The 25,244-nt window shown below is 53.2% G+C and overlaps 2 protein-coding genes across 2 annotated transcripts in view; one reads left to right on the forward strand and one right to left on the reverse strand.

The window, feature by feature from the left end:
- GLYR1 (glyoxylate reductase 1 homolog) overlaps positions 1–382 on the reverse strand; it is a 30,006-nt gene extending 29,624 nt beyond the window's left edge. Inside the window, exon 1 of the mRNA XM_004705847.2 lies at positions 333–382. Coding sequence (XP_004705904.2) covers positions 333–382 — 50 coding nt within the window. The remainder of the gene's footprint in view (positions 1–332) is intronic.
- UBN1 (ubinuclein 1) lies at positions 185–25,244 on the forward strand. Its single transcript, XM_004705846.2, has 18 exons — positions 185–206; positions 3,047–3,334; positions 6,592–6,678; positions 7,128–7,223; positions 7,419–7,553; positions 8,087–8,190; positions 8,408–8,855; positions 15,450–15,520; positions 17,996–18,125; positions 18,223–18,341; positions 18,510–18,638; positions 18,737–18,883; positions 19,459–19,509; positions 19,602–19,644; positions 20,625–21,863; positions 23,576–23,822; positions 23,989–24,078; positions 25,097–25,244. The coding sequence occupies exons 2-18, from the start codon at positions 3,086–3,088 to the stop codon at positions 25,144–25,146; spliced, it is 3,435 nt and encodes a 1,144-aa protein (XP_004705903.1). The 5' UTR covers positions 185–206; positions 3,047–3,085; the 3' UTR covers positions 25,147–25,244.

The following is a 25,244-nucleotide window of genomic DNA, read 5'->3' on the forward strand; positions in this document are numbered from 1 at the left end:
GGACCGGGTGCCGCCTGACACCTGGGAGAGAAGTTGGCCTCCGGCCGTTGGCAGCCACCAGGCGGCCCGCGCCCGTGGGTTATGGATGGGGGCTGGCACGGAAGTGGCCACTCAGGCGTCCGTGTGGCCGGGCAGAGAGAGGGGCAAGTTTTCCAAAGGGCCCCCAGGAGTTGTTCCAGCAGCACCCAAGTTGGAGCGGGCGTGCAGTTGAGTATCTCCCCCCTCCCTCCCCCGCCCCCGTGGGATAAGGTGGAAGGTGGCCTGTCTGCTCGCGAACCCCGTAGGCGTTTCATTATACCGGGGCTTGGGTTGGAAAGTGGGTTCTAATGTACCAGTCGTCCAGGGCTTGGTGCTGCTTTGCAGTCTCGGAACCTGTGCGCATCGGTCTTAGAAGCCGCCCCATGCATTGCTTTGTTTTAAAAACCGCTGTTAGTTTTTGGAACTGTCTACATTTTTTTTTAAAGAGAAACGAATCATCCACGCTTCTCCTAATTTAAAATTTTTTGGTGTGCAGAGAGTTGAATGCTATTTTAGTCGCGGCTGGGTAGAGAATGTTAGGTGTTAGTGTGATTCTGACTGGTCGCAGAGGAGAACTGTCCCCTAGGAATCTCTTGGCAAGCAGATCACAGGTCTCTCCCAAGGGCCTGTTGGCTGGATTGGAGCCACTAACCTTTCAGCTAGCAGCTGAGCAGCATAACCATTCAGCCACTGGGGCTCTTGGATAAAGAAATAAAAATCTGTTGCTCTTTGATGGGTTTGGACTCGTTGTAACCCTATTAGAATGTAGAAATGTCCCCATCGAGGTTCAAGGCTGTCATCTTTACAGACACAGGCTAGCATATATTTCTCTCAAACTTGATGGTGGGTTGGAATCCCTATCTACTGGTGAATGGCCAACCACAGCGCCTTAGGAATCTTAAAACAGCGTTGTAGGGGACATGGAGGAAGGAGCAACACACACACACACACACACACACACCACACACACACACCCCACGCACGCGAGTGTATAAGTTGATGGGAAAAATTGTTAACTTTTAATTCCGTTTGTATTTTTTAATCCAATGCCCTGCAAGAGCCAGCCAATGCAATAAGACATGAAACCAAAATAAATGGGCTGGATGATAGGAATGTCTCTTTGGGGGAAACAGAAAAGAGGCCCCAGGGGATAGCCACCGTTAATAACACAACAGCAGCAGGACTCCTTACAAAACTAGCATATGAAAGTCGTTTTATTTTTCCATGTTTTGTCACTAAACCGGTTTTAAAATGTGCCAATCTAGAGGCCCTGTTCACGATCACCAAAAACATGCACAATTCCCAGCAATCCTATATCCTACGCTCCAGAGAAGCTGGAGTAAGTGGGGGCAACATTTCTCGGGTAACTTCAGTCATTGTTCCTTAAGCTTTTGTGTGTAGAGCCCTGTACTGTTCAACTAATTGAAGTTGCCTGTTTGAGGTGGCTGTTTCTTTCTTCAAAGCCCTGTGAGTCTTACTCACAAATCTTGTTTCATTTGCAAATCTAAGAATTTTCATATACAAAAAGATAATTACTTGGTCCTTGACAAAGGTTCAATTAAGATACCAGTTTGAACAGATTAAACTCCTTGAAGCATTCAGCCCTAGAAGTTCCTGTAAGCAGCACTGAAATGTGTACGTTCTTAATTCTCAGATATTTGGCCCGGCCTGGTCAGTGCTGGGAGGAAACTTATGTTAGAGCCTCACCTGACAGCAAAATAAATTCCACTTGGGCCAAAGAGTGAAATGTGAAAAGGCCAAAAGACTCACACGTCACTGTCTACTGGGAGAGGGTCATCCTAGACATAAAAGAAACTGGAGACATTGTGAAGAAGAGGTCCCCATTTTGACTGAGTCAAAAGCTTGCACACAGCACCATCAAACAGAAAATGACCCACCAGGAAAGTACTGTCCCTGTATGAAGTGTGCTGGCCGGACACAAAAATTGGTGTGATATTAAGATCTCTCACAAATCCGTAAAACTACAGTTTTATTCAACTGTGCTCTTTTGGCCCTTATGTGCAGGTAGCTTCATGATTCTTGGGGTCTTTCACCTGGTTCCTTCTACCTTAACCCCTGGCTAAGAATTTGTATTTACACCCCAGGTAGACTGAGTCAGTCTACAAGATCCCCAGGTGATTCTTCGTCTACATTTTAATGAGACCCACATCTTAAGTGTACATGAGAATCACCTGATATACACATACCCCACCCCCATCATTTGCATAATATTGCTTACAAGCCCTGGTTGTTTGCTGAGTGAGACCCAAGATTGGGTGGTGAAAGGCAGGTGCTCTGTTAGGAAAGGAGCCCACACCCCTGAGCACCCTGCTTTATGAGGAGGCCAGAAACGTTCTCATTGTGGAAATGGACCCCAGAAGAAAATACACTGCTGGGACTGCAGTCAAAGGGCATTAACGCAGTGATTTGTCTTGGTACGGGCCATGGCGTGTGCGCGATATGGAGGGTTCTTAAGAATCAGGTGAACATGCGTGCACACATAGGTGGCACAGTGAGTTAAGCGTCAGGCTCCTAGCTGAGGCCAGTGGTTCAAACCTAGCAGCTGCTCTGGTGGGGAGAGAGGTGCCAGGCTGTTTTTTGTGCAGCCTCTGAAGCATAGGGGAGCAGTTTCCACTCTTGCCCTGTGGAGTAGCTACAAGTTGTGATTGATGGGACAGTAGTGGGTTTTGGAGTTTATGAAATACGCATAGGAAAAAATACTAGAAGGAAATAACGCCATCTCTGGATGGTAGGATGTGGGATAACTGTAGGATCATTATGAGTCCGAATTGACTTGATGGCAGTGGCTTTGGTTTGGGGTCCAGATATGTCTATGGAAATGTTTCCATTTAAAATGAGTTTTACTTAAATAGGAAAAAATATTAATGATCTGGTTAATGGTAATTAAAACCAGTGCAACAGTGAGTGCTTGCTAACTTGATTCCTTCCAACTGTAATCTGTACAGTGGGGTGAGAAACGTGTCATTGGACCATCTTGTTCCCGCTTGGCTCTTTTCCGTATTTGCAGAAGCCATGCAGTGACCAGCGCTAAGACCTGTTGGTAGCCATGTCGGAGCCCCACAGGATCCAGTTCACGTCGCTCCCTGGTCCTCTGAATCCTGCCTTTCTGAAGAAATCCCGGAAGGAGGATGTGGGGGGTGCAGAGCAGCCCCAGGACTCAGAGCCGGCAGCTGCTGCTGTTCGGATCACCCTCACCCTCTTTGAGCCAGACCACAAGCGCTGCCCCGAGTTCTTCTACCCGGAGCTGGTAAAGAACCTCCGAGGGAAAGTGAGGGGCCTCCCGTCTGGAGACAAGGTACAGCCTGGCTTCATGCACATGCAGGTGGGACTTCTGGGGAGCAAGGGAGGCCAAGGAGGCTTAGGTGGTCTCCAGGGTCATGGTCTCCACCCCAGGTCACTGACAGGGCAGGCTGGCATTGAGTCTGGGCATGAGGGGATAGAATTCTTTCTGCAACCATTCTCCTAGTGGGGGAAAATGCATGGGACAGCCAAGGCTCATTAGAATTGTGGCTAATTAATAATTATGTGAGGCTAATTCCTATCTATAGGAGCCCTGGTAGTTAGTGTAGTGGTTACGAGTTGGGCTGCTAACCTCAGAGTCAGATGCTTGAAATCATCAGCTGCCCTGCAGGAGAAAGATGAAGCTGTCTACTCCCATAAAGAAACCCACAGGGGCAGTTCTGCCTTGCCCTGTAGGACTTGCTGTGAGTCAGAATCAACGTGGTGACAGTGAATGAGTCCATTAATATATGTACGTGATTAATTATCATATATATCCACTTGGCTAATTGTGTGTAGAAGAAAAGATCAGTGAGCTTTCTAAATGCTCTTGCCAGTGAGACCAGTCCCTGGCTGCTCCAATGAAGGAATTCTGTGCCAGGCCTTTTCCTTCTTGCCACAGAAATCTCCTGCGGTATTTTGGTCTCCAGTGTGGTCCATAGTGAAATAGAGCAAAGGATGGTAACTGGCTCCCAGGGTATCAGATCTAACCTCAGCCCCTTCCCCAAAGTGGATAGGGCACTCTTTGCCTGAGAGGAAGAGTGAGATCAGTGAGAGGTGGGTGACAATCTTTATTTCTGGGCCCAAGCACAATCAGTAGGTCAGTTGAACTTAGAATGCCAGCCCTTTGGTTTCACCAGGGTGGGGTTCCTTCATGGCTGAAAACAGCCCACAGCGTCCCCCAAGAAAGGCAGGTTTTCTCCCTGGACCTGAGCTTTAGAACCTGCTTCTGGCATGTATCTAAAAATGTCTAAAGCAGACACAATCTGATACATTCACATACTGGCTTGTTTAATGTGTTTTTCCTGTAAGGAGAAGGCACCAGCCAGACACTGAGGTTTCAAAGTGTTGCTACTGGAGTTCCGGTTCTTATATGCTTGAGTTTATTCCAAACAAAAGGCTTCTAGGTCTGTCTTTGGGACCAGTTCTCTAGTGAATACATTGGTCTTGATCTCAGTCACAGCAGGTTTCCCAGATCTGGGCCAGGGAAATTCAAGGCAGAGAGCTCAGCTCAGAAAGTTATGGAGACTGTCTGTGGGGCTCCCAAGGGGGTTATCTAGATAGATTTTCTCCAGAAGCACCAGATGATCCCCAGGGCTTATTATGAAGTTGAAAACCACATTGGTGAGAAAGAGTCCCAGGAAGGTTGTGCCAAGGGCTTCCTCCATCACAATAATAATAAACTTGCTCATCCTTTTAAGGTAGCGAGGCCCATCCAATGAGAATTCTGTTGGGAATCCTTACTTCATCCTGGCTGCAGCCCCAATCTTGCCCCGTCAGACTGGTTTTGTTCCCCAAACTCAAAGAACATTGAAAAGGAACGTGATTTGAATCCCTCAAGGATGCCCCAACTGCCTTTTTTGATGTGTGAATCAAGGAGAGGGGTTCTTCAGGGAATAGATGGACGCATGGCTTCAGCAGTGTGTCATCCTGATGGTGGTGATGGTGAGAAAAGTGGCTGCATATTTTGGTATCTTTTGTTTAACAGAAATTCCAGTGGCTGTGTAGCAGTATCTTTTGAAGGACCCTCATGCAGCCTGACCATTTTGTGTACTAGTTTATGTGCAGTATATGTTTTTTTCCTTGGGAAGGGCTTGTGCTGGACTTAGAGAAAGATAGAGAAATAAAGTTGCTATCCCAGCCTCAGAGGACCTTGCAAATGTGTGGAGGTTTCTGGAGAAATCACAGCAACAAAGTAACATAAGTGACATTGTGGCATACTTGCATGGTGCACCTACATTCTGGACACACTAGGGCCTTATAGCTAAGAAGTTGGATATCCGCAAGGCACTAGAAGTCCAAGTTGCATCCAACCTGCAGTGAGTGAGACTGGTGGGAGTTCTTAAAATGACACTAACAATGACATCAATCACTTAAGTTTCATGTGATAATGGTCAAAAAATTGGAAGATGCAGATAAGTATGTGTTAAAACCACCACGCATAGGACAAACACTGTGTGGCACACTATAATATCCCACGATATACATTAAGCATAAGTCACCTGGGCAGAGACCAGAGGTTGAGAGAAGTTTCCTTTTCAAACAAGCATCCAATCTGTAGTGTTTATTGTCTGCTCTTAAGCATAGTTGGTACAGGAGGTTTTTTAAACTTTTTTTATTAAATACTGGCTTTTTGCCCGTGAAGCTTAAGGCTCTGCTCTGGAGACTGTATTTCATGGGGGAAGTGCAGGGTTGAGTTAAGGAGAATTAATAACAGTGTGGAAGACCATATGAAAATATTCAGAGTGAGTAGTGAGACTAGCATGTGATAAATGACAACGGATAAGGAAAATCGAAGAATCAGTGCATCTGATGTTGACAGAAAATGGGAACAAACTAGTCTGATGGAAGACGTAGAGCCAGAATCTTAGGAATCGAGGGTGAGAAGATATCATCTCACGTACTCTGGATAAAGACACTGCTGGGTAAAGTAGAGGGGCACTATAAAAGAGGATGATGACCTTCAACAACAATCGTGAAGGTGACACAGGACTGGGCAGGGTTTCACTCTGTTGTCCGTCAGATGTCAGGTTGACTCAAGAGCACTTAAGAAGCACACAAATCGAGATCGGGAGGATGAAAGGGGATTGATGGCAGAGCTTAGGGACTGTGCCGGGCAAGGAGAGCCATGTGTTAGCCAACACTCAAGCACCTGCAGGACCTCCAGAGTTTCTGGACCATGAGTGAGCCACCGGTCCCTTGGGAAGGCTGGAGCAGCCAAGGCCATACGGTGAGGACTAGTGGGGCAGGGGACAGCAGAGACCCTGGATGGTGGACTAAGTCTCCCTGACTGGAGCCTCTGTTCTGGCTGTAGAGCCCTGCTGCGCTCAGGGCCATAGGACACAGCTTGTAGGCCTTCCACCTGGTTCTGTTGACTTCCACCAGTGGAAACTGCCCTTAAACCACCAAGGCAGGCAGTGCAGATGGTTGCATGGATCTCTTCACAACGGGAGCTGTTTGTGTTAGAATGCAGCTGTCGGTGCTGCTAAGTGGTTGGTGAAGGCAGTAGAACTGTTGTGACTTACCATTCTTGTTAAAACCATCTCTTTACAGAAGAAAGAGCTCTCGGATCCTTTCAATGACGATGAAAAGGAGAGGCACAAAGTGGAGGCCTTTGCCCGGAAATTTGAAGAAAAATACGTAAGCTACTCTTATGGGCAGTAGCAGCCTGGTCAGAGAGGGTTCTGGGCATTCTCATCCCCTTTAGCAAATGGTGAATTACATCAGCCCTGATCTGAATTTAGGCCGAGCGCCAGGCTGGACGGGTGCAGCTTTTCATCCAGGGGGTGGCTACAGAGGGCGCGCCTGTGTGTTGTTGAGTAGACAAGCCAGTGAAAGGGGCTGCTACTCTCCATGGAATCGACAGTAGGCTTGAAGTGTGAGAAACTTCTGTCCAAAACCATTTCATACAGATAAAAACGTGTTGCAGTTCAGAAGGGAAAAGGTTTTGGGGTGGGGTGTATATATACATATGTATCTATGTGTGTGTGTGGGCGGGCGTGCGCGCACGTGGCTGGTTCCCATGCTTTACCGCTAAAAGGCTGCCATGAATTCCCATAGTATGTTATCTCTGGTCTTGACGTTTTCAGGGTGGCAAAAAACGGAGAAAAGACCGTCTGCAGGATTTGATTGACATGGGCTATGGCTACGACGAGTCTGACTCCTTCATCGACAACTCAGAGGCGGTGAGCCCTTCCCATGGGTGTGAGGGGGGCAGCAGGGGATCCTCTGAGCAGCAAGGTGGCACCCTCTGTCTGGGCCAGGCTAGGCCAAAAAGTCTGCTGCCTTTGCCACCTCCAATGTGGTCTCACCCCCTCTCTGGGGACCTGCTTTGCACCTCTGAGGCAACTGGGAACTGACGGTTTGTCTCCCCGCTTCAGTATGACGAGCTGGTCCCGGCTTCTCTGACCACCAAGTATGGTGGGTTTTACATCAACTCGGGGACTTTGCAGTTTCGACAGGCTTCGGAATCAGAGGATGACTTCATCAAGGAAAAAAAGAAAAAATCTCCAAAGGTTAGAAGGTTGCTTACTCTTTGTTCTCGGAAATGCTGCTTTCTGCATGACTGGGTGCAGGGGAGGGCGGCTCAGGAGACCGTGGCGGTGGGGTCCTTAGCTCAGCGCTCCCTGTCTCTGCCATGTACATCTGCACAGGCCAGCAGAGATCATTTCTGGAGGTGATCTCAGTGGGGATGGGGGTCAGGGAAGGGAGTGGATGAGGGACTGTGTTCCTCTTGTGCACATGTAGAAGGCTTCCCTTCCCAGAGCTGTCAGCCCTGTGAGAGCAAGTCCACCCTCCAGTCACTTTATGCAAAACGGTGTGCTGGGGAAGCCCGCCTCTCAGTCTGTAGAGCGCCCCTCTGTGGCTGCAGGCCTCAGGGTCTCAGAAGACACTGGCCAGCAGGCAGGGGCTGAGTGGTGCTGGGGCTCTTGAGTCCAGGGACTGACAGGAAGGAGAGGAGGCCGGTGTGGAGCACAGCTAGGTGGGGCACGGCCAGTGCTGTGGTGGGGTCTCTCTTTCCTGAGCCTGCCTTGTCTATAATCCTCAGAAGCGGAAGTTGAAGGAAGGTGGTGAGAAGATAAAGAAGAAAAAAAAAGACGACACTTATGACAAGGAGAAGAAATCAAAAAAGTCCAAGTTTTCCAAAACTGGGTGAGAGGCAGCTGCTGCTTTGATGGGAGAACCCCTGGGCAGCAGGGCCCACTGGGGGGGGCGGGCGGGGTTAGAGCTCTTGATGAGTGCCCTGTGCCAAGAGGAGGAGGGCCATGAGGGGTGGATAGGAACTGGTGCTGGGAGTGGGGTGAAGCCCCCCTTGCCTGCCCTTCTGAGGGTACCCTGAGGTCCTCCTAACCAGGTCCTCCCTTGGCAGCTTCACAGCCCTCAATGCCAGTAAGGAGAAGAAGAAGAAGAAGTACTCAGGGGCGCTGAGCGTGAAGGAGATGCTGAAGAAGTTCCAGAAGGAGAAAGAGGCACAGAAGAAGAGAGACGAGGAGCACAAGCCCTCGGTGGCAGCAGCGGTACCCCCCACGGAGGCCCCAAGCCTGCGGGACTTGGAAGCCACCACTGACCCTTTGCTCTCGCTCTTCGGCTCCACGTCTGACAATGACCTGCTGCAGGCAGCCACTGCCATGGACGCACTGACAGACTTGGACTTGGAGCAGCTGCTCAGCGAGTCTCCAGAGAGAAGCCCCTTCCGGGACACTGATGACGAGAGTGATTCCCTCGGGGTGGGGCCAGACCCGGAACTCAGGCCGCCCTCATCCCTCCCCGAAGGCCTGCCCGCGCCCCTGGAGAAGCGCATTAAGGAGCTGGCTCAGGTACGGTGACAGCGTATGGCCGGGCTCTCCTCGAAGAGTTTTGCTGGGGCAAATGGACGCTGGTTCCCCACTACAGTCCACCTGGGCCACGAGGAGGCCGCCTTAGCGAGCTGGCCACTTCCTCCTTGGGCCCGTCCTCACCCTGGGTGATGGTCCCTAAGTTTTGCTCCCCTGTCCCATGCCTCAACGGCAGACCCAGCTAGGTTCCTTCACTCCTGGAAAATGTTTCTTCTAGGGAGGTTTTCTCGCCTCCTGTTTTCTGCCTGTCTCTCTCTCCCTCTCTCCCTCTCCCGCGGAGTCACTCTCCCTCCATGCCCCACATTGGCGCTCCTGTGGGCAGTGGGCAGAGGCAGCAAGCTGCACACAAAGGCTGTAGTAGTCTTTGGAAGGTTTTGGAAATTGACAGAAGCACAGTGTTCATCTAACTCATGTCACTGTGTGCTTCATGCCACTAGGTCTCAGCGGCCGCCCTTGGCATGCTGTTCACATTACGGAGTGAGTGCAGGGATGTCTTAAAGTTGTAACACAGACACAAGTGTGACCTCAAATTGCCACCACTTTTAGAATCTAGCAGTTGCCGCAGCAGACTCTCCCTGAGGTGGGGGAGTGAGAAGCCCATGTGCCCTTGGGAGTGGTGGTGTCTGACCAAGCACACCCCTGGAGCCTTGTGCTCCTTTTACACCAGGATTATCTGCATAGGGTTGTGAGTGAGGGTCCTGGTGAAGAGCCACTGCTGTGCCTGCATGTTTCACTTTCCCAAGAGATCCAACACAAATGAGGAAGCGTCTAAACCACGTCGCTCAGAGCTGCAGCACACCTCCGTGGGCCTTTGCAGCCCGGGGTACATGCAGTTGCTTTGATGGTGGTGGCTTTAGGTCAGCATTGCCATGTCAGAGACTCCCAAGTATATAGATTTAAAAGGAAAACACACACACTGCCATCAAGTCCATTCTGACTTACAGCGACCCTGTAGGGCAGGGTGGAACTGCCCCTGTCGGTTTCCAAGTAGGACTCCTCTTTCTCCTGAGGAACAACTGATGGTTTTGAACGACTGACCTTGTGCCACCAGGGCTCCTGTGTATACAGATAGCTGGCACGGAATCTGAGCTTGGCATGTCTGTATATACAGTGGGGCTTCAGAAAACTCCCAGAAAATGGAATGAAAAGATGATTCTTCCACAAACTCTGAAGCCCCTCATACGAGAATTTGCTCTCAGAATTTTTGGTTGGTTGGTTGGTTGGTTTGCTGTTTAAAGTTACTACTTATTCTTTTCCGTCCTAATGGTTTACAATCAAATTGTTTTGTCGCTTCTGCAGGACTTGTTAAATAAGCAAGGTCTTTGTGACAGCAGCCAGTCCCTTTTTAGAGAAAAGTCGAGACAGGATTCCTGGATGGGCCTCCGTCCCTCTACAGTAAATTAAGACTCAGGGTGGCCCTGTCTGGGGGGAGACAAGGGCAGATTGAGTGGAAGCGAAGCGACATTAGTACCAGGCCAGGGCTGGAAAGCAAGAAACCCTCCAGTTCCAAGAGGCTGCTTCCTGGGCGGCTGCTAGCAAACATCTTCCTTTACTTCTTGGCCCAGCTCAGCTCTCTGCATGAGCCTCAGGGAGCTAGGGCTAGGGGCTGGGGTCCTGTAGCCAAGGGCTGCTCACAGCAGTGAGCTGAGGTGCAGGAAGGCTCCACTCTCTGCCTTCTAAGTCAAACATCTGAGTACCAGGTGGAGACTTTAGTCAAGCGCCCCTAGTGGCACTGAGGAACTCTGGGAGCTGGGATGGAAAGTGTGGAAATGGTTCCTCCCCCTCCCTGACCTGTGAATGCTTTTCAGGTTGTCTCTCCCTGCCTGGTCTCTGTGTATGTGTTCATGCGGTTGTAATTATAGTTGTGTGTAACTTGCTCCTTGCTCCTTTTGCTTAATAAATATTATTACCAAGCCCTCATCATTTTTAATGGTTGCTTGAAAAGAAGGCTTAGTTTGGAAAGTGACTTAGTGCCACACCAGGGGCCTGGAGGTATGAAGCCCCCAGGCAGTTGAGTGTTGGGTGTGAGGGCTCTGGGCCCCAGAGTGGAGTCTCCAGGGAGAAGAGGCAGCCGGACACAAGCATGGCCTCTTTCCAGAGCCGGGGGTCTCTGACTCCTTCAGAAGGAGCCTCGTCCTAGGTCTCGAAATGGACATTGCGTTTTGCTTCCAACTTAAATTAAACTCTACTCCTGTAAGATTAGCAGTGTTACGTGTTTCTCGCTTTATTTTTTCGTTCCTCTTCTTTTCCCCTCCTCAGCTTGCTCTGCTCTATTTGATGAGGACGTTGGTTAGTGTTTTGAGTCTTGCCCCGAGGTGAGAACGAATATCACTCGCTCCCCTGGTACATGTCCATCGCTATCCAGAAGCCTACCCTGACGGTCGTCGCTTGACAACAGGCACCTCTGAGATTGCAGTGTGGCCTCCCTGACCTGCCCCAGGCTGCTCCTGTGGCTGCATTGGCTAGCCAGGCCTCTCCCCTCACTGGGCTGTTGCAGGCTGCAGCCAGCTCAGGGAAATATTTTAAGAGGTTGAGGACAGACGCTGCAAGGCCCTAAGACCTGGCATTGTCTGGAGGAGCCTGCAATGTCCCCACCCGGCTCTGTGGGCCCGAGGAGTGGGGCACTAGTTGCCGTCCCCAGGCAGTGGCTGCTGACCCCAGCACTCCCGCTGTCTCTGCTCTGCTGCATATCTGTTCCTGGCAAGAAAACTTTCTTCGTAGGACTTACGGACGGGAAGAGACTTAACTTTAAAAATCAAATTTCAAAATTTAAGTGTGCCTGAGGGGCTTCTGAGAGGGCATCTTGGTGGACACCTGTCAGCCTGGTCCCAGGGCCTCAGGACTTTCCTTTAACTGCGCACTGCCAGGCTCTTGGGTCTCGCTCATTGGCAGGTGCAGGGGCTGAGAGAACTTGGGGGCTTTCTCAGTGCAGTTTGGCCACCACTCAGCTGGGCCACACAGGTGACCCTGCTCTGTTGGTGACTCTGGTCAAGCAGCAGCAACCCTGGGCCGCTTAGCCCTCTGCCACTTCTCCCAGCTAACCCTCGTGCCCATTTTCAGACCCCCTGTACCACCTGTGGGAGCCCTGGTGGGGTAGTGGTTAGTGGTTGGGCTGCTAACTCCAAGGTCAGCAGTTCAAAACCACCTGTTCTGTGAGAGACAGACAGGCTGCCTGCTCCCATCAAGAGTTAAAGTTCCAGAAACCCTGTCCTATGGGGTCAGTGAGCCAGAATGGACTCGATGGCAGTGAGTAAGGACCACATGTACCACGGGGAGAGAAGACAATAAGGCCCAGGGGTGGGGTGGCTGGGAGAACCAGCCTGTTTGATGTTTGTGAGAAAGAATAAGCTCACCAGGTGTGAGTCTGTGCAGCAGCCCCGGGCACAGCACAAGGTCCTGAGAATGGTGCCGAGCCACGCCCGAGGAGAAGCTGGCTGAGTGGACCGCATTGTATGCATATAACACCCACAGAAATGCCCACACCTGGGTGGCCACCTAACATCTGTGCGTAAAGGTAGTGACGAGGAAGGGGTCTCTTGGCTCACTAAAATAATAACACCTTTAATGTAACACTTTTTTTTTTTTTTTTTCATAAAAATGTGATGATGTAAATGAATAGGATTGGGGGAATTTAGTGTGTTCATTCCCTGCCTCGTTTTGGACCAATCCATAAACAATCCCTAGAGCCAGATATCTCTTCCTGGGGTTGAAGGGCCTCACTGACTTCTAGAAGATTCTGGGGTACATTATGTGTCTAAGCTAATCATGTGGATTACAGTTTTTGAGCAACTAATTCTCTTCAATATATAAGCCGGCCTTCAAATTGAACACAATTGCAGAGGCTCTAGCAGGGGGAATGAAATCCTCTATAAAGGACCATCTAGTCATGATGCTTCAGGTATATTAGAGAAATAGCTGCTACCTAAAAATGCAGCTGGATTCCAAGACAGCCATGGGAGTGAGTGGGTTGATGTCCTCAGGGGGCCTTAGTGATGTGCCAGCTGGTGTTTCTGGGCCTGAGTACAAGAGTGGCTCCGTTTTCTTTCTACTCTGGCTCAAGTCTTGAATCCAGTACATTCTGATTTTGGCCAAGGTAAAACCCAGATAGTGCTGAAGGTGTAAGAAAGCAGATGAATGGGTTTAAAAAGAAACCCCACAAGCTTCCTCTTCCATCCAGGAGTCCTGATGGTGCTGTAGGTTAGTGTTCAGCTGCTAGCCACAAGGTCAGCAATTCAAACCCACCAACCGCTGCCTGGGGGAACGGTGAGACCATCTGCTCCTGTGAGTGAAGATGTGTTCTGAGGAACCCTTTGCAGTCACAGCGAGTCGGAATTAACTCAGTGGCTGAGAGTCTGGTTCCCCTTCCTCACTCTGTCCATCCCTTTTATCTGTCCGTGGGCATTCTGGAGCCAGGAGATAGACTCAAGAAGTGACATCACTTCTTGACATCAGAAGTGTGACTTGTGCACGCCTTCTCCTGGGGGATGTTTAGAGGCTCTGTGTTAGGCTTCTCATCCCCTTCATGGATAGCTGCTTACTTGCCCACCTGCGCACTCGTCTCTGGGTATAAGTTCTGTGAGTGATGGCCATGATGAGGTTTGAGTGCCCCCTCTGAGTCCGTAGACAGCTGCCTGAGGGCTGAGCAGAGTGGGCAGATGGACAGACAGCTGGATGGCCAGGCAATCTCAATCTCAGGAAGTCGGAGAGACCCTGGGGGAAGTCAACGGAATCAGACTGTGTTCAGAGGGTCAGCAACCCTCAGCCAGGGCACCGAGCCTGGGATGGGTGAGTGGCAGGATCCCAGGGATCTAGGGGGAGGTAAGAGGCTGGAGTGGATGACTGGCTGGGCCTTCCCTTAAATCCAGGTGCCTACCTTTGGGGTTGCCTCTAGGTGTGGGAAGAGCCCCCTTGCCGGGTTCAGAATTAGGAAGCCGGGGCTGAACAGGGCTGGGGCCTCTGTGCGTGCTCCCTGGTCCCCCAGTGGAGAAAGAGCAGGTATAGGGTGATGCTCATGGTGTGGGGGTGGGGGGCCAGGCTGAACATGCAGAGCTGCGAGGCAGCAGAACTCTGAGCTGGGGCACAGATGAGATGGGGCCATCAGGGAGGAGCCAAGAGAAGAGACCTCAGGGAGACTGGGGGCTGAGTCAGAGGCTTGGGCAGCACTGGCCCTTCCTGGCCATCATCATTGCCCATCAAATCTGATTGCCCAGAGCCTACAGACCAGCAACTTCTGAGTTTGCGTTGGCTGACATGAGTGTCACCAGGGCCACTTAAAATGAAATTCGTTTTTTTAAAAACTTTTTATTGTGAGTTCGGTGAAGGTTTGCAGAGCTGATCAGTTTCCCATCTAATAATTCAGACACATTTTGCTTCATTGATTGTCAATCCCACAATGTGCCATTCCTTACCCTACTTTCCTCATGTTTTCCTGTGTCCACTCCTCCATGTCCACACCTATCCTGCCTTTTGAACTCTGCCCTTGGACAGATGGTGCCTTCTTGGCCTGGAACGGTTGGTTGTTCTAAAGTAGCGGTTCTCTACCTGTGGGTTGCTGAACAACCCTTTCACAGGGGTCACCTAAGACCATCGGAAAACATAGAAATATTTCACAATATATAATTACATATTGTTTTGTGATTAATCATTATGCTTTAATTATGTTCAATTTGTAACAATGAAAATATATCTTGCATATCAGATACTTACATTACGATTCATAACAGTAGCAAAACTGTGACGTAGCCATGAAAATACTTTTCTTTTTTTTTTTTCTCATTAAAATACTTTTATAGTTGGGGGTCACCACAACATGAGGAACTGTGTTAAAGGGTTGTGGCATTGGGAAGGTTGAGAACCACTGTTCTAGGGTGTGTGACCCTCCCTTGTGTTAATCTGCCCTCCTTATAAGCCTGTCTGCTATTTGGCTGGAGCCCTGGTGGCACTGTGAGTTAGGTGTTACTCGGCGTTGATGGTTTAAGCCCTCCAGCCATTCCTCAGGAGAAAGATGAGGTGGTCTGTTCCCATGAAGCTTGACTTTCTCAGAAAGCCTCCTGTTGGGTGGCTGAGTTGGAATTGTCTAGTTAGTCATGGTTTAGGTTGCTTTGCGGGGTGGGGTTGAGGTGGGGCTTGCTTCAGGTTTCTTCTGACTTCTCTGCTTCAGTTGTTCTATGGGAGGTGGGGTAGGCTGATCAGTGTGTTTGAATCCAGCTGGGAGAGCGTCTGCGATGTAGCAGAAGTAGGTGCTGACTTTTCGAAGAGCCCATGTCCCCCAGTGCTACCTGTCATTCCTTCCCTACACCTGGTGGGTGGGGTGGGGCTTGCCCACCTCTTGGATCTGTGGAAACTCTTCGATGATGATGGGCTTCCTAGCATTCTTAGAGCATTTCCATTCTCTCTCCACTCCGCTTCTGCCTTGACCCTGTTTGAGTATCCTGGGAGTGAGTCGGAGGTTTGTGGAGTGCCTGGGACCAGGGCAGACCGAGTTAGGGGGGGATCAGCAGTGCTGAGAGTCTTCCTGGCTCTCTGCCTGTGGGTGTGTGGAGGTGCACTAATGGATGTCCCTGTCTGATGACCCAGGCTGCCAGGGCTGCTGAGGGGGAGAGCAGACCGACGTCCATCGTCCAGGGCATCAACGGCATCCTGTTAGAGTGAGTACCTTTTGTTTGTTTGCCCAGGCAGAGGGGAGGTGGGAGCGAGACCAGATGAAGAGTGACAGGTCCTGCTGCAGAGAGAGTATAGACCACCCAGGAAGACAGAGTAGTGGGCCCCAAACTTACCCCACCCGTTCCCCATCCCTGCAACTTAAAAGTGTCTGTACTATAGCCCAGGATCCAAGATAAAGTGTAGGTATCTGCTTTTGCAGCTTCCACTGGGTTGGTGGGGGTGGGGGTGGGGGCGGAGCAGGGTATTGCCCACTTTGGGAAACACTGAGAGCTGTTGCTGATGTTCGATTTCAAAGAGCCTTGGCAGAACAGTGGTGAAGTACTCAGCCTTGGACCACAAAGTCAGCTGTTGTAAGCCATCAGCCAGTGCTCAGGAGGAAGATTTCTTATTAAAAAGCACCACACCTCCCTCATCTTCCTCTAGTCAATTCTGACTCATGGTTACACTATAGGACAGAGAAGAACTGGCCCTGTTGGTGTCTGAGACTGAATCTTTACAGGAGCAGGCAGCCTCATTTCTCCCGAGGAGTGGCTGGTGGCTTTGAACTACTGACCTTGACAGGGGACATGAAATACGAGGGGGCTTAAAAAAACTTGGGGGCAGATTTCATTGTTTTTACTTTAAAAAAAAGTAGTCAGTTTTGTTAGTTCTGTTATTTGGTGTTCTTTTCAGTTAGCTCTATAATCATCATTTGGGGGACTCACAGTATGCAAGGCAAACACACATCTCCCCATCCCCTGATACGATGAAGAGGCGGGGTCTTTATGAAGAGGCTGCGAGCCTTGAGTGGAAGGAAGGCCTTGTCTCTTGCTGGAGGGGCAGGCCATGAGAAGGGCACAGGTCCAGGTGAATGTGGGCATCGCTTGTCATTCTAATTTTAAACACCCCAGACTTTTCTCTCCCATTACTGTCTAATAAACTTTTTAAAGCCCCCCTCGTCTTTGTTTCCGGGAAATGATAGGCCTTATCAGACCTGGGCTGCAGAAGCCTTGACAATACTATGGAAGATTAGCTCTTAGCAAGCAGGAGAGTGGGGAAGTAGGTGTTGTTTGCCATCTCTGGGCACCCAGAAAAGTAAGAGACAGCTTGGTCCCCCTCAGGCCATTCCCTTGTGTTCCCCTGGCCAGCTCACACCCTCCCAAGCCACGTGTCTCCCACATAGGGCGCTGCACTGTTGCAACTGGGTGTCTGGAGGTAGGTGCCATCAGGTTGGTTGCAGTTCATACGTACTACAGAAGGAGCCACCGCTGATCCTACCCCAGCTTCACAACCGTTCTTATGTTGAGCCCATTGCTGCAACCCACTTGTATAGGGCCTTGCTCTCATTCGCTGCCCCTCAGGCTGTAGCAAACATGGTGTCCTTCTCCAGGGACTGGTCCCTGATAATATGTCCAAAGAAGTGAGAGGAAGGTTTGATTCTAAGGCGCATCCGGCTGTATTTCCTCCAAGACAGATTGGCTTGTTCTTCTGACACCCCATAGTGTATTCCTTGTTCTTCACCAACACTGTCATTCAAAGGCATCACATCCTTGTTGGGTCTTCCTTATTCACTGTCTCGCATGTGCATATGAGGTGGATGAGAATACCTTGGCTCGGGTCAGGTGTACCTTAGTCCTCAAAGTGACAATCCTTGCTCTTCAGCACTTTAAAGAGGGCTGTGCAGCACACTTGACTGATGCCGTCATATGTACACAGTTGAATTCTTTGACAGCTGCCTCCGGTAGTGTTGATAGTGGATCCAAGTAGAATGGAATCCTGAACATCAGTCTTTGCTCTGTGTATCACAATGTTGCTTCCTGGTCTAGTTGTGAGAATGTGGGTTTTCTGTGTGGAGAGCAGCAGGACGCTGCATGGGCCAGAAGGTAAAGCCCAGACCCAGGTCAGGGTGTCTGATTTCCAGCGGGTGGGCCAGCTCTGCTCGGAGCTGTGCTGTGTGGCCCCATCACTGAGGAGCTGGCACTTCTTAGAACAGTTGTCTAGACCTGGGGATATCTAGCAAACGAGCAGGCCTGGAAGAGTGCGCTGGCCCTGAACCCTGGGTCGAGAAGCAGGACTCTCAGGCCTGCAGAAGGTGGATGAGCGACTCGTGACCAGGATGAGAAGAGCAGAAGGGTGGGGGCCCCTGGGCTCTGATCACTAATGAAACAAGGTGTTGGGAAATGGGAAAGTCATTCTTGTCAGCCCAAGTGCTCTGGGACTCTCCTCGGGAGCGTTTTTGCAGGCTTTGGGGTACCCTGAGCCTGCCTGTTCTTCTGATGGGCTCTGCCTTCCTGGACCTTGCCCAGCTGAGGGCAGACCCATGCTGATAGAGCTTTCTGGGGTTGGTCTCTCAGTTTTATCACATGACCAAGATGCAAGGTCTGACCTGCCTCTGTCCCCACCCCTCCCCGGATGGGGTACCTAATGCTCGGAGGTGCTTAGGTGGGCTGTCCACCCACTGACGCTGCTCTGCCTTCCAGCATAGAGGTGCAGACTCGGGGACTGAGCAGCCAGGTCCGCTCGGGGGTGTACACCCACCTTGCCTCAATGCTGCCCTGCAGCAAGGATGCCCTGCTTCGGCGTGCCAGAAGACTCCACCTCCATGAGCAGGTAGGTGACCGGAAAGTAGGGGCCCCTGGGGAGGGGAGGAGGGAAGGAAAAGAAGGGAGGGACATGTCCATCTGACTCGTGGTCTATTGCCCTGCAGGGCGGGCGTCTGAGGGAGCCACTGCAGAAGCTGAAGGAGGCCATTGGCAGGGCCATGCCAGAGCAGATGTCCAAGTACCAGGACGAGTGCCAGGCACACACACAAGCCAAGGTGGCCAAGTAAGGGCCCACTGTCCCATCCTCCCTCGTCTCTGCACTGCATGTGGCCTCTTGAGGCCCTGGATCTTGTGATGCCTGCACATCCTCATGTTTGAGTCTGGAGGGCCCGCTGGGAGAGGGCAGTTGGCACACATTGGCACTCAGCCCTGCTCGTTTGTACCCCTCCAGGATGCTGGGTGAGGAGAAAGACAGAGACCCTCGGGAACGGGTCTGCTCAGACGAGGATGACGACGAGGAGCGTGGGGGCCGGCGGCTCATGGGACCCCGCAAGAAGTTCCAGTGGAGTGATGAGATCAGGTGCCTCCCTGGTGGGGTGGGGGTGCTGTGAGAGGCAGGGCCAGATGGGCCCTGTGTGCTTGAGGGGCTTGGAGGGTTCTGACGTTGGCCCCTCTCAGGGAGCTGCTGTGCCAGGTGGTGAGGGCAAAGCTGGAGAGCTACGACCCAGAGAGGAGCCACAAGGCCCAGCCCTGGGAGGACTTCGTGAAGGCGTTCCTGGACGCAGAGGTCAAGCCTCTCTGGCCCAAAGGCTGGATGCAGGCCAGGTGAGCACCTAGGCACTGGGGAACAGGCAGGGGCTGCCGCTGCTCCTGTGCCCCCAGGGTCATCTTGTCGCCAGCATCCCTGGGGGCCTGGGCTTAGTCATTCTCCATCCCTCCTCCTCTCCCTCCCCATCTTAGCCACAATTGGAGCGGGGACAGGGCCCCATCCGGAAATGTCTTATTGGCAACAAGTAGGGCAGCCTCTTTGCAGAATTGGGAGCTGCTGACAGCTACCTCAGGGGCCTTTGTTTCCTGTCTTTTCTCTCTCTCTCTCTCTCACTCTCACAGCCGGAGCTCATTGTCTTGACCATGGCCTGAGCTGCTTGTGGTTTGGAGCCTTGTCTCTCCTAATGGTGACACTTGTTGCCACTCCACATTCCCTCTTGGACAAGAGTGGACAGTATAGAGTGCCGTTGCTTCTGGGGGTGGGGGGGAGATGGGCATGGCCATGGTAAGTTGGCAGCCATCGCTTTCCTTGGTAGAGACTAGATGTGGCTTTGAGGCTGGCTGCACAGCCCTGCCAGGACTTGTGTCAGTCCACTGGGGTCCCTGCCTCATGCTGTGTCCTCTTCCCCCAGGACTCTGTTCAAGGAGAGCCGGCGTGGTCATGGGCACCTGACATCAATCCTGTGAGTGAGGGGTATTCATCTCAGGACAGCAGCCAACTGGTCTCTGTGTGTGGCCGGCCCCTCTAACCCATCTGTGTCCTTGCTTTGAACAGGGCCAAGAAGAAGGTCATGGCTCCTTCTAAAATCAAGGTGAAGGTGAGTCTGCCTGTTTTCTCCTTTCACACATCACACACACACCCATACACCCACCCACCACCACTACCACCTCCCCTGACACAGCAGCACGTTGAACTTTGTGGTGGCCACTGACACAGTATGGCTTGATGGGGACCTTGGGGGGAGGGGGCAGAGATGGGAGCTGCAGGCCTGCAACTCAAGACTCCCAGCACAGCTCCAGGGTGAGAGTCTGTGGCAGGAATGCCCTGCGGGTGGGAACCTTCCCCTGTCTCTCTCTGGGAAAAAGAACCTAGAGCTGCCCAGGAGAGAAGGTGGCTGGGGTGTACCCTGCAGGTGGTAGGAGAAAAGAAGAGCCTGGGGGGACCCTCGGTGTAGATCAACCTTCTAGAACCCACATCCCAACCACCCTGCTGCCCAGTCTGCTGGCTCACAAAGTCTCCTCCAGGACAGAGCAGAAGTATGGAGAACAGTAATTCCTCTCCCACAGATGAGCTGGTGGGTTGGAACTGCCAGCCTTCTGGTTATCAGCACAGCACTTAGCCCACTGTACTACTGTGCCTCCTTGAAAGCTCAGTGTAGCAAACACTGCTGTTTTACCCTAAAGCTTTTGCCCGTCCTGAGCCCCGCAGAGCCCAGGATCACACCTACAGAGCCGCTGAGCAAAGGCGGGCTGGGCTCCCACCTGTAGTGCCTGCTGAGCACTGGCAGACAGGGCCAGCCAGGGACAACCCATTCTTGCTCCCGAAAGCCACTGCCTTTTAGACCCAGGTAGGCTGGGGCGCCAGGCAAGGCAGGTGATGGAGGAGGAGAATGACACATTCCGCCACATGCTGACTGCAGTCAGGAGCATACCCAGCTGAGCGTGCACGAAGGCCGGCATCCTAGGGTTGAGCAGGCCTGTGGGCCAGCCAGTGCCCCGGCCGTGTAGCTGCGTTGTACATCACAGCAGACCTGCGCTAACACTACTTCTTTCTAAGGATGTCTCTGCCTTCTTCTAGGAACCGTCTGCCAAGCCAGATAAGAAGGTGTCCACTCCCATAGGCCAGATTAGTGGCCCTTCGGACCCTCTGGGGGCAAGCATGGGCACCGGGGCTGCCACAAGGGAGCTCTCCCCGCAGGCTTCTGGTAGCCTAGCCAGCACTGGGCCCATCACCTTGGACGACTCCCTGGATGAGGACGTCCTCCGCAGCCCAGCCCAATCCCTGGAAGCTGTGTCTAAGGAGCTGGCTGCGCTTAACAGCCGAGCTGGCGGAAGTGCTGACTTCACGTTGCCTGTGCCTGCCAAGGCGCCTGCGGAAAAGGCCACCGGCAGTGGGTCATGCACGGAAGAGAAGCGGCACTTTGTGAAGTCTGGCCCTCCCACAACTCCGTCTGCCAGCTCGCTGCAGTCCCCCCTCAACTTCCTGGCAGAGCAGGCCCTGGCACTGGGGCAGCCCTCCCAGGAGAAGAAGGCAGAAGGCTCGGGCTACAAGGAGCTGGCTGGCCAGCCTGCCCTCAGTAAGAGCCTGCCAGAGACGCACACACCTAAAGCCAAGCACCACAGTGGGGCCCGGCCCTCACATGGGCCTCCAGCAGCGGCACCAGGACCTGGCCCCCCAGCCAAAGTCTTCCACGCAGGTGCACAGCCGCAGAAGAGCAGCTTCACGCCCCCAGCTCCATTCGTCACCAAGCTCCAAGGCCCCAAGACCTTCTCCTCCCAGTGCTGTCCCCGCCCTCTCCTCCAGCTGGTAAAGACCATGACCAAAGGCCAGAGCCCCCACTCTGTCCCAGCCTCCCCATCTACAGGTACACAGGCCTCCGGTGGCGGCAGTGCCCACAAGGGCTCGGCCTCGTCCACTTCCTCCCTGAGCCATGCAGCCAAGCAGCACGCAGCCAGCTCGGCAGGGCAGCCGCAGTCCTCTTCCTCCTACAAGGGCAGCTCCTATGCTGGCTCTGGCTCCAAGCACGCGGCCATGGCCAGCAGCTCCGCCTCCGGGGGTCCACCAGCCCCAAGCTGCTCTTCCTCCGGGAACTTGCTCCCAGGGCTGCAGCCCTCGTCCACGGGGCAGTCCACCAGCCGGCCTGTGCCCAGCTCGGCAGTCAAGAAGCCCACAGTCTCCCAGAAGCTGACCCTGGTAGCACCACCAGGAGGTCCGAATGGGGACTCGAGCGGAGGCACCCAGGGGGTGGCAAAGCTGCTGACTTCCTCCCTGAAGCCTACCGTGGCCAGCAGTGTGCCGTCATCCACCTCCTTACCAGTGAGTGTCCATGGAGCATCCTGTCCCTGGGGACAGGACTTGCCCGGGTGGGACACCAGGCTGTGAGTGAAGGTCAGTGAGGCCTCCCTCTTCCCTGGGTGGGCCCGTGGTGTCCCTTGAGAATGACGTCCACACCAGGAAAAGGGGGGGCTGTTGGGGAGGGAGTGACCCCTAGAGAAAATGGCACCCCCATCAGTTGGCTGGCTGTGGGGGTGCTCCAGCCTGTGGGTGGCTCATGATAGGCATTTGAAGGATCAGGCAAAGGGGCCAAATGGGGGTGAGCTGAGCCCTGCTGTCCAATAGGGTGGGAAGTGGGAGGGGCCTTGGTTTTCCTTCCATTTAGAAAGGTATATGCAGAGATGCCGCCCCTCCCACCCTGAGAGATAACTGCTGGGCTAGTTCTCATGGGTCAATTCTTCCTCTTTCTCCCTGAAAACTAATGAGTATCTGCAGGCACATACAGTAAAGTGTTGCTCTACAGGTTTAGAGACGTTTATTAAACACAGACCCTCATCCAGGCCCACGGGGCTCTGTAGGCAGCATTGCCATTTCCTACCCTTCTTGGAGGACTGGGGTCTGCAGGGCTATAGGGGCAGGGTACTGTTTGCTGGAGGGACGGGTTCTGGAGGGCAGGAGCAGGGCTATAGGGGGCAGGGTACTGTGTGCTGGAAGGACTGGGGTCTGGAGGGCAGGAGCAGGGCTGTAGGGGGCAGGGTACTGTTTTCTGGAGGGCAGGAGCAGGCCTGTAGGGGGCAGGGTACTGTGCTGGAGGGCCTGGGGTCTGGAGGGCAGGAGCAGGGCTGTAGGGTTAGGGTACTGTGTGCTGGAGGGACGGGGGTCCCTGGAGGGCAGGAGCAGGGCTGTAGGGTCAGGGTTCTGTGTGCTGGAGGGATGGGGGTCTGGAGGGCAGGAGTGGAGTTGTAGGGGCAGGGTACTGTGTGCTGGAGGGACTGGGGTCTGGAGGGCAGGAGCAGGGCTGTAGGGGCAGGGTACTGTGTGCTGGAGGGAATGTTCCCCTGTTGGAGGGGGAGCAGGCGCTTTGTCACGATGGGAAACCGTTCCTGGCTGCAACTCTCCTGGCTTTTTTCTTCCTGGTGCCGTTTTCCATTTTCTGAAAACTCCTTCCTGATAAGTCCCTGTAGATTGTCCACAAGATAGTGGTCATCATCTTAAGAGCTGACTCACTGCCTGGAAGTGAACTGGCCCAGCAGGTCCCTTGAAAGTTACTGCTGTCAGTAGATGTGTTTTTGAAGGTAACGGCAGCTCAACAAGACTGACTAAGAGGACATGCCCACAGCTACCCGCTGGTGGACGACACAGGTGTAAACTCTGGAACTAATCTGTGTGTGTGTGAACTAGAACCCAAGTAGCAGTGCTTGTGAACTTACCAGTTGGGGTTGGGGATGGGGGATTCATACTAGGCACGAGACCATTGCTGGGAAAATAGTATTAACGGGTGAATTTGCCCCACAATGTTTTGATGAAGCTGCTGACGCGTGGGCCCCCGCCCCCATGTTCTTACGTGCTCACATGAGAATTTGTGCGTGGTCATGGTTTCTCCCAAGTGGCAATAGAAAGGCCAGACTCACTGAGATGAGAAGGGTCATCTGCAAAGCCTGCACCTGGGCCAGCCTCAGGGGGCTGTCCTGGGAGGGGTCAGGCCAGCTGGGGCTGCGGATCCTGACCCCCTCCTTGCTGTGCTTCCTCCTCAGAAAGGAACCAGTGGGGCTGTGCTGCTGACCAGCACCTCGCCCGTGAGTCTGCTGTCCCCATCCTACAAGCCCAGCGGCCCCAAGCTGCCTGGGGCCATGACCTCGCACTCGCTGGGCGTCCTGGGCTCCATGCCCTTTCCTGTCCACGTGCTCTCTTTCCCTACCGAACCCCCCTCGGCCAAGCCCTCCAAGGATGCCATCGTCACCGGCCCCGCCCCCGGGACCTTCCACCACGGCCTCAGCCACAGTAAGTGCCCCGCTCCTGGTCAGCTGACAGGCCTGGGGTGCTGTGGTTCATGTGTGTCTGGTATGTGGCTGAGGGGGCAACTCCATGGGGTCCCACTGGCCACACCCACCCCATCCTATCATCCCCTGCGTGTCTCATGGTCTCCTGGATCTCTGTTCTCTCTTAGGTCTTCTTGCTGGCTTGCACGCCAGCCCACGCCCTACAGCTCCCCTCCCACATGCTGCCTTGTCCACCCATGTCCCACAGAGCCTGCCAGGTAATGGTCGACAGCCCGCTCACCTGCCCTTCTCATTACTGTGGTCCCTTCACTGTCCCTTGGGACTTGGGCTCTGTGGGGTGAGCACTCCCACAGAGCAGGACTCTGCACTTGGACTCTACCTGGTCCCCGCCGGCCAGCCAGTCAGAGCTGTGCTCAGAGGCCGTTGTGGGGCCCGGCGCAGAGGCACTCCAACCAGTGCAGAGGGAGGTGTCGGGGTCTGCTTGTGGGCAGCTCTAAAACCCAGGACAGACAGACAGACGGGGGCATGATGGGGGTGGCTTTGCTCTACTGGCCCTGCAGCCTCTCCTGCACTGCAGTGTTGGGGTCTGATGTCTGCTCTCCTTACTGCTGTAGACCTGCTGTGAGCATGGACTGATCTCCAGGAAGTGGGCCCCCAGGGGGCTCTGGTGGGCCTGTGGTGCTGGTGGATGGAAGGGGGAATGACAAGCCCAGATTCTCCTGCTTCTCTGGGTCTGTGCTTGGTGCCATGCCCTCTGCCCAGTGCCTTGTCCTCTGATCCCATACCGCCATTCTGGGTGTGCCTGTGGCTGGCATGCTGCCCAGGTGGGCGTGGGCGCCCTCTCAGAGCTGTCACGCCGCTGCTTCAGCTTGTGTACAGAACGTCACTTTTTAAGGAGGGACAAATAGCCAGGGAGCCCCTGGGAGGCACAGCTGATGGTCTGTGGTGGTTTGCAAGAGAAAGGGAGCTTGTCTTATACCTTCTCTTTCCTAATGCCCTCTGGTTACTGGAGCCATCAGGCTGCCAGGTCACAGCTCAGCCTGCGGGGTTAGCGCTGATGGCACCTCCCAGCTCTGGGGCTGAGAGGCAGGCAGCGTGCTCAATGCCCCCCTGCCTTCCCAGTGCTCCCTCCGTGTCCTGCACCCACAAACCATTGACCAATGCTTTCAGGGGCTTTTGCTACTTCCCACGTGACCCTCTTGGCCACTTGGGATGGGGGCGGCCTTTAAGAGAACCCGAGAGCCTGAAGTCACATGTCCTTTTCCTCTTCCCCAGATGCGTCTCCACTTCACGGGAAAGGGTCCAGCATATCCCGGAAATTGTGACCTCTGCTCAGAAAGGCATCTGCATAAGCTGGGCGGGTCTCAGAAGCTGACCAAGTGTGGCGCTCCTTCTGTAGGCTGGCCTCCTGGAACCATCCAAG

This window comes from Echinops telfairi, unplaced genomic scaffold (genome assembly GCF_000313985.2).
Source record: "Echinops telfairi isolate 266 unplaced genomic scaffold, ASM31398v2 ScPeMD7_5;HRSCAF=22, whole genome shotgun sequence".
NCBI classification, from domain to species: Eukaryota; Metazoa; Chordata; class Mammalia; order Afrosoricida; family Tenrecidae; genus Echinops; species Echinops telfairi.

Excerpts from the sequence above, each read along its gene's own strand:
- UBN1 (XM_004705846.2), top strand. The coding sequence starts at position 3,086 with ATGTCGGAGCCCCACAGGATCCAGTTCACGTCGCTCCCTGGTCCTCTG. Across the intron at positions 19,645-20,624 it reads CTTCTAAAATCAAGGTGAAG|GAACCGTCTGCCAAGCCAGA; the intron begins GTGAGTCTGCCT and ends GCCTTCTTCTAG. Across the intron at positions 21,864-23,575 it reads CGTCATCCACCTCCTTACCA|AAAGGAACCAGTGGGGCTGT; the intron begins GTGAGTGTCCAT and ends CTTCCTCCTCAG.